Genomic DNA, 16,333 nt, shown 5'->3' with positions numbered 1-16,333 from the left:
AAATTTAGAAAATTTACAAAGAAAACCAGTAAGAAGTAACTGTAGTTAAAGTGTAGAGTGCTATGCACCATCCCCTGTTTTAAGTACTCTACATGGAATAATACCTTTTCTTTTGGTTTTGAGATGGAGTCTCGCTCTGTCGCCCAGGCTGGAGTACAGTGGCGCCATCTGGCTCACCCCAACCTTTGCCTCCTGGGTTCAAGTGATTCTCCTGCCTCAGCCTCCCGAGTAGCTGGGACTACAGATGCACGCCGCTGTGCCTGGCTAATTTTTGTATTTTTAGTAGAGATGGGGTTTCCCCATGTTGGCCAGGCTGGTCTCGAACTCCTGACCTCAAGTGATCCGCCCACCCCAGCCTTCCAAAGTGCTGAGATTACAGGTGTGTGCCGCCACACCCAGCCAGTGGAATAATAGCTAATTAATTTTCACCAATTCCTTACGAGGCAGCTGCAATTTGAGCTGCATTTCACAGGTGAGGAGAATGAGGCAGGAAGCGGTAAAGCACCATGCCTGCTGTCAGGTCAAGATCCAGTCCCAGTGGCATGACTGAGTTTTGTTTGTTGTCCCGGTTTCTGTCTGCCCAGGCTGTATTCGTCTGTGGTTTTTGGTGTGAGTTTTGTGTTTGTTGTCCCGGTTTCTCTCCGTCCAGGCTGTATTCATCTGCGGTTTTTGGTGACTTCGAGCAGTTTCCTCCTCCAGAAATCACCCGGAGGCCTGTTGAAGACTTAATCCTTCAAATGAAGGCACTCAACGTTGAAAAGGTCAGTTGCTGCCCCCAGCCCCGCTCTCAGCCACCCCAGTGGACCACCTCCCTTTCCCTGAGGCAGGGAGCCCAGAGCTGGGTCTGCTGGTGCCTGGCCTGCGGCAGCTGCTTACACAACAGTGTATCAGCAGGTGCTCCCAGGGCTTCTGGGCTCCTGTGACCGCTGCCTCCCCAGTGCTGCATCCCCCGTGGGCACCCAGGGGATGGCTGCCTGGAATAGAGGCAGCAGGGTCCAGCACGCTGTTCATGTACTATCCGTCCGTGGGGCGTGCAGAACGTGCTGCCGTCTCTTCCTGGCTGCAGCCTTCTCCGACCCAGTCCTCCAGTGGAGGGGGGGATCCCTCTAGGGTCACCCTCCCTCCCCCTGCTCCAGGGCAGGCTGAGCCAGGCAGTGCCCCGTGCCACGCTGCGTGCTGTCCTGTGGGCATTCAGATCCCCATTTAACTGATGAGGAAACGGAGGCAGGGAAGTGAAGGTTTTTGTCCAGGGACACACATCTAGTAAGTGACAGAACCCACATGGTCTCCTAGTGCCTTTTAAACATCTGTGCTCACTGATTTTTCTGGATGTTAATATGTTCAAAATCATAAAAACTTCAGATACTTGAGATCATCGGGGAGAAGGTGAAGCCCGTCCCACTGTCCACCATTTGTGACCTGTGTCCCAGTTATGTTTCCAAACACATAACATCCTGTACTTTATTCCTGTGGTTTTCTGAATATTGTCTGATATTTTACATGCTGCTTTGGGGGCTTGATTTTTTCACCTAATAAAAATCATGGGTGCTGGCCGGGCCTGGTGGCTCACACCTGTAATCCTAGCACTTTGGGAGGCTGAGGCATGTGGATTAGTTGAGGTCAGGAATTTGAGACCAGCCTGGCTAACATGGCAAAACCCCGTCTCTACTAAAAATACAAAAAAAAAAAAAATTAGCCAGGGAGGCTGGGCGCGGTGGCTCACGCCTGTAATCTCAGCACTTTGGAAGGCCGAGGCAGGTGGGTCACAAAGTCAGGAGTTCAAGACCAGCTTGGCCAACAAGGTGAAACCCCGTCTCTAGTAAAGATACAAAAAATTAGCTGAGTGTGGTGGCACACGCCTGTAATCCCAGCTACTCGGGAGGCTGAGGCAGGATAATCACTTGAACCCGGGAGGCGGAGGTTGCAATGAGCCGAGATTGCGCCATTGCACTCCAGCCTGGGTGACAGGGCGAGACTCCGTCTCCAAAAAAAAAAAAAAAAAAAAAAAGCCAGGTGTGGTGACAGGTGCCTATAATCCCAGCTACTTGGGAGGCTGAGGCAGGAGAATCACTGGAACCTGGGAGGCAGAGGTTGCAGTGAGCCAAGATCATGCCGTTGCACTCCAGACTGGGAGACAGAGCAAGACTCCGTCCCAAAAAAAAAAAAAAAAGCTGGGTGCATTGGCTCACAGCACTTTGGGAGGCCGAGGCGGGTGGATCACAACATTAGGAGCTCGAGACCAGCCTGGCCAATATGGTGAAACTCCGTCTCTACTAAAAATATAAAAATTAGCCAGACGTGATGGTGGGCACCTGTAGTTCCAGCTACTCGGGAGGCTGAGGCAGGAGAATTCTTGAACCCAAGAGGCAGAGGTTGCAGTGAGCCGAGATCATGCCGTTGCACTCTAGCCTGGGCGATATAGCAAGACTCCATCTCACACAAAAAAAAGAATCATGGATGCCAAGTATGTGCTGGGTGTTCAGCACGTGTGACCTCAGGTTATCCTCCCAGCCACTCTAGGAGGGAGTTACTAGTGTTATCACCCCATTTTCCAGATGAGGAGCCTGAGACACTGAGACAGGCCTGACTGTGGGTCACATGGATAAAAAGTGTCAGGGCTGGGCTGGGAGCTCAGTGTGGCTGGGAGCACTGTCGGGAGTGCCTCCCACAAGTGACATCAAGTCCACTCTGTAGGAACTCCGCAGTGGCTTCCCCTGGCTCTTGAGTCAGCTCCAGAGCAGGCCCCCTCCTGCCTTCCCCCAGACCTGGGTTCCTAGCATTGCCTCCCTACCTGCGTGCCTGCTGCAGGCTCACCACCCCGCCTCTAGCTTTATTGAGATAGAGTTCAGGCACCACAGTCACCCATTGAAAGTGTGCGGGTCAGTAGTTTCCAGTGTGTTCACAAAGTTGTGCAGACATCACCACCGTGGCCATTTTCATCACCCCAGAAAGGAAGCACGTACCCTTTATCTGTCACCACCTCCCAGCTCCCTGGCCCCTGTGCCCACTCCTCTCCATGGATTTGCCAGTTTGGGACATTTCATGCAGATGGAATCCTACAACGCGTGGCCTTTGTGCCTGGCGTCTTTCCCCAAGTATGATGTTCTCAAGGTCCATCCATGGTGTAGCGCGTGTCGCTGCTTCACTCCTTTTCGCGGCTGAATCATTGTCCATTTTATGGGTGGCCCACGTTTTGTTCATGCGCTCCTCCATTCAGACGCGCGGGTTGCTTCCATCTTTTGGCTATTGTGATAAATTTATTCACATTATTATTACTATTTTGAGATGGGGTCTCACTCTGTCACCCAGGCTGGAGTACAGTGGTGTGATCTCGGCTCACTGAAACCCCCACCTCCCAGGTTCAAGTGATTCTCCTGTCTCAGCCTCCCAAGTAGCTGGGACTACAGGCGAGCGCCACCACACCCAGCTAATTTTTGTATTTTTAGTAGAGATGGGGGGTTTCACCATATTGGTCAGGCTGGTCTCGAACTCCTGACCTCAGGTGATCTGCCCGCCTCAGCCTCCCAAAGTGCTGGGATTACAGGCGTGAGCCACCGCACCAGGCCAATTTATTCATATTATGCCTCACTAACTACCTGTGGCCCCTCCTGGTCAAATGACGCTCAGTCCTCATGAGTATAATAGTCTGTTAAAAACCGAAAAAAGCACCCAGCGGGGGCAAAGCACAGCCCTCAGTGCCTAGCCAGTGCTTGGGACGTGTTTTTGAGTGAATGGATGAGGTGAGTGAGTGAAGGAGGCTTTGGGGTTCCACTGGGACCTGGCCTTTGAGAGTGCCCCAGGCCCCTGTGTCCCCACTGGCATGAGCTGAGTCCGGAGAGAGGGGCTGGAGGGAGTGCCTGCCACAGACGGAGCAGGGAGCACCGGACCTGTTCTTGGCATTCACCCTGTCCCTGCCACACGTCTCCTTGTGTCCCAGGTCATCAACTTCCCCTTCCCGACGCCCCCCTCCGTGGAAGCCCTTCTTGCCGCCGAGGAGCTGTTGATCGCACTGGGTGCCCTGCAACCGCCCCAGAAAGCAGAAAGGTAAGGCCAAGAGATGCAGAGCCCAGTTCCTGCCCCGTTCAGGGCCCTTTCTCCCTTTTGCTGGGCCTGAGCTGCCTCAAGCGTGGGGCCTCCCAGCTGTGGCTCCAGAGCTCCTCTCAGAGCACTGCCACCACCACCTCCATCTCCAGGGTGAAGCAACTGCAGGAGAACCGGCTGAGCTGCCCCATCACTGCGCTGGGCCGGACAATGGCCACGTTCCCCGTGGCACCCCGCTACGCTAAGATGCTGGCGCTGAGCCGACAACACGGCTGCCTGCCCTATGCCATCACCATCGTGGCCAGCATGACGGTGCGGGAGCTGTTTGAGGAGCTGGACAGGTACAAGGTTGGCGGCTGGGCACTCAGGGCCAAGCTCAGTTCCGACGGGGGCTCCGGGCTGAGAGCCGAGTTGCACCCCGGCTTCCTAGGGAATCACCGGCGTGTTGGGTAGCCTCCTGCAAGACCCTCATTCTCTCTGAGCCCTTCGGTATTCTGATCTCTGCAGTGGCCGTGTTGGTGCCTGTCTGCTGCCCCTTATACGTCACATCAAATAGACTAGGAGGTGGGGGGATCCCCCCGATCATCAGTGGGTCATAGATTCCAAAAAAGGACACTTTGAGTGAAACCATTTAAAACATAGACCAAAATAGGGAAAAGCAGTACCCTTGAAAAGTGTCACTAAGGCGAGGTGCGGTGGCTCACACCTGTAATCCCAGCACTCTGGGAGGCTGAGACTTGAGGTCAGGAGTTTGAGACTAGCCTGGACATGGTAAAACCCCATTTGTATAAAAAAATACAAAAATTAGCCAGGCGTGGTGGTGCATGCCTGTAGTCCCAGCTACTCGGGAGGCTGAGGTAGAAGAATCATTTGAACCCAGGAGGTAGAGGTTGCAGTGAGCTGAGATTGTGCCACTGCACTCTAGCCTGGGCAACAGAGTGAGACCCTTCTCTAAAAAAAGAAAAAGAAAAGTGACACTAAGACTGTGAAAGTATGTTGAAAGTATGTTTAGTGCATTGTGTATTTAACAAAATTTACTTATAGATTATGACTACATGCTAATTCTTAGAATGAACAATTATTTAATAATTTCCTGGCATCCTATTGCGTAGATCTGCCTTTGGCAGCTTAATGATAAAAGGGGTCATTTCTGCAGAGATTTCTGGAAGCAACTTGAGTTTCTCAAGGGCTTGGTAAGTCTTCAGCGTTCACATCATTCCTCCTGAAACCGCCTTTCACGCCATCAGTTTTGACCATCTCTCCCTCAGCTGTGAGCCAGGCTTCTGCTGCCACCATCTCTCGTCCACTGTGAATGGTACAGGCAGGCCCACAATGTCACTTCATCGACTCTGTGAGCCTCTGCATCTTGTGCAAAGCCTGCTGCTTCCCTTAGGGTCAATCTGCCTGTGTTTGGACCATCTTGTCAGATGACAGAGCAGACACTAGTTGGGAAGGCAGTTAGGTGGACACTGGGGAATCTGTTGAGATCTGGATGGTTTTTCTTTGTTTATCCTCCACCACCTCCCCTCCCCAGTCCCACCCACCCTAACCAGGAACTTTGCTTTAGGCCACGTCACTGCATGGGCCATTCCATACCGCAGCCACTAACCACACGTGGCCTCAGCCTGTGAAATGTGGCAGTTACGGCAACAAACTGACTTAAAACCTTACTTATTTTTAATAGTTTAAATTTAAACAGCCACATGTGGCTAGTGGCCACTGTATTGGCCAGTGGAGTTCCAGACCTTTCCCTGTGCTCTGCACGGACAGAGTTTTAATTTGAGGAAATGAGATCAGATGGTCCTGTATCTTTTCAGGGTCAGTGCATCTGAACTTCAAAAGCAGCTTTAGCCGGGCATGGTGGCTCACGCCTGTAATCCCAGCACTTGGGAGGCCGAGGCAGGCAGATCACTTGAGAGGTCAGGAATTTGAGACCAGCCTGGCCAACATGGTGAAACCCTGTCTCTACTAAAAATCAAAAAGCGGGCATGGTGATGGACACCTGTAATCCCAGCTATTCATCAGAATCCCTTGGGGGAGAATAATAGGGTTCTCTGGAGAAACAGAAAGTGGTGTCAGTTTCAGTCGGGGTCTGAAGGCCCAAGAACCAGGAGCATCGAGGGCAGGGAAGACCCAGCTCACACAGTCAGCAGAGCCCGAAGTCACACCTCCTCTGCCTACTTGGGCCCTCAGTGGATTGGATGTGGCCCACACCCACATTGGGGGAGGGCAGTAGCTTTATGCCAGTCACCAATTCAAAGAAACACCCAGAAATAAGGCTTAATTAGCTATCTGGGCATCCCTTTGCCCAGTCAAGTGGACACAAAATTAACCATTACATGTAAGGTCTTGAAAACCAGGTGTCTTGGCCTCTGCCCAGATCTCCTGGTCCCAGCATCTCTAAGACTCCCACGTGATGCTGGTGTCAAGGCTCTGTAGCGTGGTGACTGAGAGCTCAGGTATGGTTCAAATCTCTCTCTGCCATTCTGAGCTGTGTGACCTTAGGCAAGTGACTGTACCACTCTGAGCTTCATTTTCTCCATCTGGAAAATGGGGATGATGATAATGATAATAATTGGATTGTTGGTAGAATTAAATGAGTTAACACAAGCAAAGTGCCTTGAGCCGTGCCTGACACATATGTAAGTGTTAGTATTATTTTCAGGTTTGGAAGCCACTGGCATCATTCATTTATTCAGTCCACCCTTGGCAGCTATTTAAGCAGTTTGCAGAGTTTTTTATTACCTAAAAATGGTGCAGTGGCCGGGCACGGTGGCTCATGCCTGTAATCCCAGCACTTTGGGAGGCCGAGACGGGCGGATCACGAAGTCAGGAGATCGAGACCATTCTGGCTAACACGGTGAAACCCCGTCTCTACTAAACAAAAAATGCAAAAAATTAGCCGGGCCTGGTGGTGGGCACCTGTAGTCCCAGCTACTCGGGAGGCTGAGTCAGGAGAATGGTGTGAACCCGGAAGGCGGAACTTGCAGTGAACCGAGATCACACCACACCACTGCACTGGGCGACAGAGCGAGACTCTGTCTCAAAAAAAAGAAAAAAAAAAGAACAACAGTGCAGCGGTGGCTGCCAATGGTGAATTTTGAGCTGGACCTTAATACCTTAATTACATTCATCAGTGACCCCACAAGGCCTCTGAGCCTGTCCCGATGAATAAAGGAGTTCCCCGCGCTGAGGCCCTGAGCGCAGCCGAGGCCCCAGCCCAGACAGTATGTATGTGTGTTTGCAGACCAGCGGCCAGTGACGAGGAGCTCGCCAGGCTGAAGAGCAAGCGGGCCCGGGTGGCCCAGATGAAGAGGACCTGGGCAGGGCAGGGGGCTTCTCTGAAGCTCGGCGACCTCATGGTGCTGCTGGGTTTGTGCCCTGCCCGCTGGAGGGTGGCGGGAGGGTCACCCAGGTCTGGGATGGGTCAGAGAGAGAGCATGCCCCCTCTTCGTCCCCCAGGTGCCGTGGGAGCCTGTGAGTATGCCGGCTGCACACCCCAGTTTTGCGAAGCCAACGGGCTGCGGTACAAAGCCATGATGGAGATCCGGCGCCTGCGGGGCCAGCTGACCACCGCAGGTACGGCCCCGCGCCGGCACGCCGCTGCACCCGGCGGGCAACCTGACCTGGGCACCTGAAATGTTTAAAAAAGTGATCCATAGAGTCCGTGTTTGCAAACTTGCTACGCACCAAAATGTATTTATAACCCTAAATCAATACTTGGGAAGCTTTTCCAGGAACAAGGGAATGTGCACATGAGCAGGGCACTAACAGATTCGAGCCACCAGCCTGCACCCTCCCCCACCAGGTCGTCGCTCAGTTTCACCTTTTCCCTGGCGATACCCCCTGCCGTTTTCCATCACCACTGTGGCCTGGACCCCTCTTCCCTCCCACATGTCCCCCAGACCCTTCTCATGCAGAAGGATGAGGCCTTGCCCTGGACTCTACCTCAGCTCAGCAGCACAAATACTTCCTGCCACCAACACCCAGGGAAGCTTGAGAGGAAGGAAATGTCCTCCAACATATGGCAAGAGGACGATGCGTAGAGAGGGCAGCGTGGACACTGGGTCTCTTCTGGGCAGGCCACGTTCTTGCACCCAAGGCTAGTGGAGAATTTGCCTTCCATTTAAGCAGATCCCAGGGTTTGATGCCAGAATTGATGGCTCTCTTCCGGCCGATCCTTCTCCCAGCGCCAGGTGCATGGTGGTGGCCCTGTCACCATGCTCTGTGTCCTTCTGGCTGTGGCTTTCCAGAGCAGCCCCATTCCAGGTGCAGCAGCTTAGAATTGCAGTCAGTCTCCAGACAGCGCTGGTTACAGTAGCGTGGTGACATTAGACCTTTATTGTTGCAAGGAAGACAAGTCACTTGAGTCAGCAGCCCAGGGCGTTTCTCTGCTGCCATCCTCCTGCCATTCGCTGTGCCTTCCATCCTAAGGTCACCTCTTGGGCTGAGGAGGTAGTTGGAGGCTTAGTCACCTCTGCCTTCCAGGCAAGAGAAGGGAAGGATGAGGCCAGGGCACCCACCGGCTGTCCTGTTCCCGTATTGAACGTTTCCAGGAATTCCAGCCGCAACTTCCTTCTTCACATCATGGACCAGAACTGAGTCTGAGGCCACCTGGGTGTTAGGGGAGGGCTGTCTCCTGGAAGAATGCTCTGCTGCCCAGGCAGGACGTGGGGCTTTGTCCCAAGGGAGGAGGAGGGAATGGGGGGGCGGCTGCAATCCTGCCTGCTGGGGGCTTTGGGTCCTGCTGGTGGCCTCTGGGGAGGGGCTGAGACAAGCAGGTGGCTGAGGCTAGAGCACTGAGCATGGTTGGGACTTTCTAGGAGGTCAGGGCAGAGCTGGCTCCGGGCCTTGCCACCACCGACCTCACTCTTGGTTCTCCCCTCAGTCAATGCCGTGTGCCCCGAGGCTGAGCTCTTCGTGGATCCCAAGATGCAGCCGCCCACCGAGAGCCAGGTGACCTACCTGCGACAGATCGTGACGGCCGGCCTGGGGGACCACCTGGCCCGCAGGGTCCAGAGCGAGGAGATGCTGGAGGACAAGTGGAGGAACGCCTACAAGGTGCGGCCCCCACCGCCTCCCTGCCCGGGTAGCTTGGGGCACCTGGCGAGGGGCAGGCGGGCTGGGCCCTCAGGGTCTGGGGAGGCTTGTTCCCTCTCAGCTGTGGGTCACCACTGAGGAACAAGTGGGGCTTGCAGTAGAATCACATCTTCCTTGGTTAGTTTCTCCCAACTTTTTTTTTTTAATAACAGTTTAGTGGAGATAGAATTCACACAGCATTTAAACTCTTTTGGGGTTTTTTGTGTTTTCTAGAAACAAGGTCTCGCTCTGTTGCCCAGGATAGAGTGCAGTGGCACAATCATAGCTCACTGCAGCCTCGAATTCCCAGGCACAAATAACCTTCTCGCCGCAGCCTCCTGAGTAGTTGGGACTGCAGGGGGCACACCACCACCTCCGACTAATTTTGTTGTTGTTGTTTTCTTTTTTGAGACAGATCCTCACTCTGTTGCCCAGATTAGAGTGTAGTGGTGCGAACTCAGCTCACTGCAACCTCCACCTCCTGGGTTCCAGCAATTTTCCTGCCTCAGCCTCCCAAATAGCTAGGATTACAGGTGTGTGCCACCATGCCCAGCTAATTTTTGTATTTTTAGTAGAGAAGGGGTTTCACCATTTTGGCCAGGCTGGTCTTGAACTCCTGGCCTCAAGTGATCTGCCCGCCTTGGCCTCCCAAAACGCTGGGCTTACAAGCAGTGTTACCCAGGCTAGTCTTGAACTCCTGGCCTCTAGGAATCCTTCCACCTTGGCCTCCCAAAGTGTTAGGATGACAAGTGTGACCCACTGCATCTGGCCTGCATTTAAACCCATTTAAAGTGTTCAATTCAGTGGGTTTTAGTATTTTCACAGAGTTTTGCAACCATTATCATAGTTAACTTTAGAACATTTTTATTACCCGACAAAGAAACCCCACATCTGTAAGCTGTGAGTCCCCAGTTCCCCGTCACCCCCGTTTTCATGATCCTGCTTTCCATCTGTGGATCTGCCTGTTCTGGACATTTGGCATGAGTGGAATCTTAACATACATGGCTTTTCATGTCTGGCCTCTTTCACTTAGTGTGATGCTTTCAAGCCCCATCCACGCCATGGCAGGTGTCGGTGCTTCCTTTTTTTTTTTTTGAGAAGGAGTTTTGCTCTTGTTGCCCAAGCCGGAGTGCAATGGCATGATCTCAGCTCACTGCAACCTCCACCTCCCGGGTTCAAGCAATTCTCCTGCCTCAGCCTCCCGAGTAGCTGGGATTACAGGTGTGTGCCACCATGCCCAGTTAATTTTTTGTATTTTTAGTAGAAATGGGGTTTCACCAACATGGTGAAACCAGCCAGGCTGGTCTCGAACTCTTGACCTCAGATGATCCACCCTCCTCGGCCTCCCAGAGTGTTGGGATTACAGGCGTGAGCCATCGCACCCGGCACTTCCTTCCTTTTCACGGCTGGATCAGACTCCAGTGTGTGGATGGGCCGCATTTCCCGGCAGATGGAGCACTCTCCCACTTTTGCGGCTGGAGTGGATAATCAGATTCTTCTCCTGGGTTGAAAGTATGCGGAGCCCCTGGGCATGGGTTCTTCCCTGACCACATCACTCTCCATTCTCTGCAGACCCCTCTCCTCGACGACCCTGTCTTCATCCACCCCAGCTCCGTCCTTTTCAAAGAGCTCCCCGAGTTTGTGGTCTACCAGGAAATCGTGGAGACCACCAAGATGTACATGAAAGGTGCCGAGGCCTGCGGACAGCCCCTTGTCCCCCGATGGTGACGCTAATGGGGGTGTGGCTGGGACCCTGGGGCAGAGGCATGGCAGCCCCTCCCACGGAGGGTGCCACTGTAACCCCAGCTTCCTCCCCCGGCCCCCAGGCGTCTCTAGCGTGGAGGTCCAGTGGATCCCGGCCCTGCTGCCCTCTTACTGCCAGTTTGACAAGCCCCTGGAGGAACCAGCCCCTACCTACTGCCCCGAGCGGGGGCGGGTGCTGTGTCACCGGGCCAGCGTGTTCTGTGAGTTGGGGCAGTGTCCTGGGCAACCTGAGCCTCCTGCAGCCATGGGCTTCTCGGACACACGGTCCTGTCCCCTGCCCCCGGACGTGTGTGTCTCGGGTGGGGCAGGGATGGGACTCGGGAGGGCAGCTGCAGGAGGGTCCCTGTCTCACTGGCTCCCACCTTCTAGATCGCGTGGGCTGGCCGCTCCCTGCCATCGAGGTGGATTTTCCAGAGGGGATTGACCGCTACAAGCACTTTGCCCGGTTCCTGCTGGAAGGGCAGGTAGGTGGCACAGCGGCTCCAGACCCTCATCTCGGGTACCGTGGGCAGCAGCAGCCCGGGCCTCACCCCTTCCTGTGGTCTCTCATCAGGTCTTCCGCAAGCTGGCCTCATACCAGAGCTGTCTGCTGTCCAGCCCTGGCACCATGCTGAAGACGTGGGCCAGGTACTGCCTTCGGTGGGAGCCTCGCAGTGGGCAGGAGGGGTCCGAGGCCTGAATGACCTCCCTGGGGCTGCCGGGACAAAGCACCACACACAGGGAGGCTTAAAACATCAGAAGTCTGTGCTCAGGTCTGAAGGCTCTGCAGAGCCACGGTCTGTGCAGCGGCTCTCGGGGAGGGTCCGTCTTGCCTCTGTCGGCCTCCTGGGCTTGTGGCCACATCACTCCAGTCTCTGCCTCCATCTTCACGTGGCCATCTCTCTGTGTGTCTTTAGTCTCCCTCCCTGTGTTCTCCTTATAAGGACACCAGTCATTGTATTCAGGGCCCACCCTACTCCAGGATGACCTCTCCTTAACTCATGACATTTGCAGTGACCCTCTTTCCATATAAGGTCACACGCTGATGTTCTGGGTGGACATGAATCTGGGATAGGGGAGACACTGGGCAGCTCCCACAGAGCCGCCAGGTGTCAGTGGGAGGCATCCTGCCCTCCTGGCCCTGGGGACTTCCTCCCAGCTGAGCAGACCCCTGCCCCATCCCGCCCACCACCTCTGCTTCAGGGCTCACCCTTGCCCTCTGCCTCCTGCTTCTGCTCTCCTCCTGCCTGTGGTCCAGACCCACAGACACCTCCCCCTTCCTGGGGCTGGTGGGGCCTATGGTGCAGGGGCTTGGGGCACTGGAGGCAGGCCTCAAGGTGCAGGCAGGTGCCAGGGACTCGAGAGGGGATGTGGGGCACAGCACCCGCTGCTGGGCTGTCAGGAGCCGTGTCAGTCACTCAGCTCACGTTTTCCAGTGTGGCCCTGTCCCAGGCATGTTCTCGGGGCTGGGATACAGACACGATCTCTGTCCCACAGCGGCATTGCTCGGCCCCAGAGGGACAGAGCAGGACATGAGTGAGGCCTCGGTGGGCAGGGGGTGGAGTGCGACTGGGCTGGTCGGGGAGAGCCTCACTGGGCAGATTCAAAGGAGCCAGGGCTGCAGCTGGGCACAAATCTGGAGGAAGGTTCTAGATGAGACAAGTTGCATGCACAGAGCAGCCTTGGTGGGCCAGGAATGTGGACCAGAGGCAGCCAGGGTGGATGGGAGGAGGTGGGATCTAGAGCCTTCTGTCCCGGGATGATTAGGGGAAGGGGACCCTTTGCCTTCTCTTTTATTTTATTATTATTATTTATTTTTTAGAAGGCCTGTCTAGAGAATTATGTTTTTTTGCTTTTGAGTTTTGTTTGTTTGCTTGTTTGTTTGAGACCGAGTTTTGTTCTTGTTGCCCAGGCTGGAGTGCAATGGCGTGATCTTGGCTCACTGCAGCCTCTGCCTCCTGGGTTCAAGTGATTCTCCTGCCTCAGCCTCCTGAGTAGCTGGGATTACAGGTGACTGCCACCATGCCCGGCAAATATTTTTGGATTTTTAGTAGAGCTAGGGTTTCACCATGTTAGCCAGGTTGGTCTCGAACTCCTGGCCTCAGGTGATCCACCTGCCTCAGCTTCCCAAAGTGCTGGGATTACAGGCGTGAGCCACCACGCTCAGCCAGTTTGTTTGTTTTTGAGACAAGTTCTTGCCCTGTTGCCCAGGCTGGAGTGCAGTGGTGCAGTCATGGTTCACTGCAGCCTCCAACTCCCAGGCTCAAGGGATCCTCCTACTTCAGCCTCCTGAGTAACTGGGGCTACAGGTGCATGTCACCATGCCCAGCCAGCTCTTCACCCTCCTGGGTGGGGCTGGTGGGGTGGTGATGCCTGCCCTGCTTTCGGGCCCCCAGCAGCAGCCGGTCTGTGCCCTGGCTGCCTGCCACCAACCTGCATTCCTGCCCCACAGGCTGCAGCCCCGTACGGAGAGCCTTCTGCGAGCCCTGGTTGCAGAGAAGGCTGACTGCCATGAAGCCTTGCTGGCTGCTTGGAAGAAAAACCCCAAATGTGAGTTTGACCAAGGCCAGGGGGTGGGAGTAGACAGGATGGGGTCACTGAGGCAGGGGCTTTGTGCTTTGTGCACGGTCAGCCCTGGCTTGGCAGAAGGATCTGGCCCCACAGCTGCTGGCCAGCTTTTTGCCACCTGAGGAGAGTCCCTGGGCCCAGGGTCACCCTGACACTGTCCTCCTTCCCTCCCCTGCAGACCTGCTGGCTGAGTACTGTGAGTGGCTTCCACAGGCCATGCACCCCGATATCGAGAAAGCCTGGCCCCCCACCACTGTCCACTGACCAGAAACCTGGCTGCAGGGCCGAGGACTGGTTTGGGGACTGGAGGGCTGGCAGCAGCCTGTCACCGTGCGACCGTGACCACCTGGCATGGGCTTCGTGGCCTGCTCTCAGGAAGTGGGTCAAGCCCTGGGAACCCTCATCCATGAGAGCTCGATCCCGTATGAAGGGTGCTGCCGCCCGTGCCATCTGGCCTGGGGGTGACTTTTTGAACTGTTTATTATATGGTGGATGATGATTTCATCTCACGTGCTGGACGCTGTTCTGTTCAGTGTGCTCTTTGGACTACATTAGTCCCCTGTGGAGCAGCAGGGCTGGAGATCTCTGCAGTCCCTTCCCCGCCTGCCCTGCCAGAAGGCCGAGGAGGCACGTGGAGGGCCTCCTTCCTGCAATTCTTCCCTCTCCAGAGTCAGAGAGGGCTGCCCAGCCCTGGCCTCACAGCCGTCCCAGATGTTAGGTGAGCCACCGAGCTCTGTGTTGACCTTGAGGGGCCTGGCTGGGGGCCCCCAGGCTCCATGCCTTCTTGGGAGGGTGGCCGCCAACACCTTTCCTGTGTTATGGCAACAGGGAGTGGGCATCTCATCTGCCTGTGGTCAGCTCTCAGACGGCAGGGAGCGGAGCTGACGTTGGCTGTGCTTGGTCACCGCTGCCATGCCGCAGAGGATGCGCCTAGCTGGGCTGGGGTCACACGACTATTATGTTGGCCTTGAACGGGGACTGCAGAGCCCTCAGTTTGTCTCCCTTGTTCCTCTGTGGCTGAGGTGGGAGGGGGAGGGTGGGGTAGGTCCCCCAGCAAGAAAGAGGGACAGGAGCACCCCAGGCAGGACCAAGGAGTCGGGAGGCCCCTGCCTTCTGTCCTCCATGGTGAGGGCACAGATGTCTCCCCAGAGCCCAGCGCTGGCAGAATGGATTCTGCTCCTGGCTTTGCTTCTGCGGCTTCGGTGGAGACAGTTACGGAATAAAATGTTCCTTGCACCCAGATTGTGTTGTGGAATGCACTTGGGGAAGGACACCCAGGTGGCCAGTGTGCTGTCCCGGGACGTGGCCTGGTGGCCGACCTGCCTTCCCAGCACTGCTGTCTGCTTTAAGGAGGCCTCTCCTCACTGGGTTTACTTACCTCCCTGGCTGCTCTCAAAGCCCAAGCAGCAACCTCTCCCCACCTGCCCCAGAGCCGAGATGGCAGCCCGGCCCTTCTCACTCTATGTTCCTCCCCAGGAGCCCAAGGCAGGGCCATGAGCCAGGGCAGCCTGCAGACACGTTTCGCTTGACCCGCCCGGTGATTGAGGAGGACTTGAACTCCTCACTAACATGTAGAATTGGGCTGTTTCCCACTCGTAAGTACTGACCTCCAGCTTTCCTAAAATCCCACCGCACATGGGCTAGCAATTCTGAGATGAAAGCGGAAGCCATCATTCCCACCAGTGTCTCAGGCGCCAAGGCAGCCTCCTCAGGGACGTCCCTGCCTCCTCATTGCACTCCACAACCACAGCAGAGCATCCACAGTTGTAATTAGGCAATTCTTCTTAAAAAATGTTATGTAATTAACACACCATAAAATTCCCCATTTTAAGGTATACAGTTGCTTTTAGTATATCACAGTTGTGCAACCATTACCATGACCTGATTCCGGAGCATTTTTATAGCTCTAAAAAGATACCCTGTACCCATCAGCAGTCTGCCCCTATTTCTCCCAGTTCCCCAGCTCCAAGCCCCACGAATCCACTTTCTGTCTCTGGATTTGCCCGTTCTGGACATTTATCTCTTTTGTTGCTTTTGTTTGTTTGAGACGGAGTCTCACTCTGTTACCAGGCTGGACTGCAGTGGCGCAATCTCGGCTCACTGCAACCTCTGCCTCCCAGGTTCAAGCGATTCTTCTGCTTCAGCCTCCCGAGTAGCCGGGACTATAGGCACATGCCACCACACCCAGCTAATTTTTGTATTTTTAGTAGAGACGGGGTTTCACCATGTTGGCCAGGATGGTCTCGAGCTCTTGACCTCGTGATCCACCTGCCTCCGCCTCCCAAAGTGCCGGGATTACAGGTGTGAGCCACCGCGCCTGGCTTGTTGCTTGTTTTTTCAAGAGGATCTTATTCTGTCATTCAGGCTGGAGTGCAGTGGTGCGATCCTAGTTCACTGCAGCCTCCATCTCCTGAGTTCAAGTGATCCTCCTACCTCCCAAATAGCTGGGACTACAGGCACACTCCACCATATTGGGCTAAAATTTTTAGTAGCGACAGCTCTTGCTATGTTGCCCAGGCTGGTCTTGAGCTCCTGAAGTACTTCATTCCTTCCTATGGCTGGATAATACCCCATTGTATGGATAGACCACATTTTTATTTGTTTCCGTCTTTTGGCTATTGTGAATAGAGCTGCTGTGAACATTGATGTACAGGTTTTTGTTTGTGTGGATGTGTATTTTCCATTCTCTTGGGTATATACCTAAGAGTAAAAAAAAAAAAAACCAAGAGCACCATTGCCTGGCCAATGTCATTTAGCTTTTCTTTTCTTTTTTTTTTTTTGAGACAAAGTCTCAAAAAAAAAAAAACTTTCATCCAGTTTGAATTAATTTCTGCATATATGGTGTGGTCAGGTGGTCAACATTCTTTTACATGTGGTTCTCAGTCCCATCGCCATTTGTCAA

At 54.4% G+C, this 16,333-nt stretch overlaps 1 protein-coding gene across 2 annotated transcripts in view; it reads left to right on the top strand.

Annotated features, from left to right (window-relative positions):
- DHX37 (DEAH-box helicase 37) overlaps window positions 1–14,673 on the top strand; it is a 44,821-nt gene extending 30,148 nt beyond the window's left edge. The window contains exons 16-27 of one of the 2 annotated variants that reach the window (XM_003817856.4): window positions 650–761; window positions 3,938–4,044; window positions 4,194–4,382; window positions 7,289–7,413; window positions 7,504–7,620; window positions 8,930–9,102; window positions 10,693–10,807; window positions 10,947–11,084; window positions 11,254–11,348; window positions 11,438–11,511; window positions 13,316–13,413; window positions 13,610–14,673. In XM_003817856.4, the coding sequence (XP_003817904.1) occupies window positions 650–761; window positions 3,938–4,044; window positions 4,194–4,382; window positions 7,289–7,413; window positions 7,504–7,620; window positions 8,930–9,102; window positions 10,693–10,807; window positions 10,947–11,084; window positions 11,254–11,348; window positions 11,438–11,511; window positions 13,316–13,413; window positions 13,610–13,695 (1,429 nt within the window). In that variant the 3' untranslated portion in view covers window positions 13,696–14,673. Of the gene's footprint in view, window positions 1–649; window positions 762–3,937; window positions 4,045–4,193; window positions 4,383–7,288; window positions 7,414–7,503; window positions 7,621–8,929; window positions 9,103–10,692; window positions 10,808–10,946; window positions 11,085–11,253; window positions 11,349–11,437; window positions 11,512–13,315; window positions 13,585–13,609 lie in introns of those variants that run through there. The other variant, XM_063593763.1, reaches the window with a different exon arrangement.
- The last annotated feature ends 1,660 nt before the right edge of the window (window positions 14,674–16,333 follow it).

Source organism: Pan paniscus, chromosome 10 (genome assembly GCF_029289425.2).
Source record: "Pan paniscus chromosome 10, NHGRI_mPanPan1-v2.0_pri, whole genome shotgun sequence".
NCBI lineage: Eukaryota > Metazoa > Chordata > Mammalia > Primates > Hominidae > Pan > Pan paniscus.
This window is presented reverse-complemented; position numbering and strand designations above follow the sequence as displayed.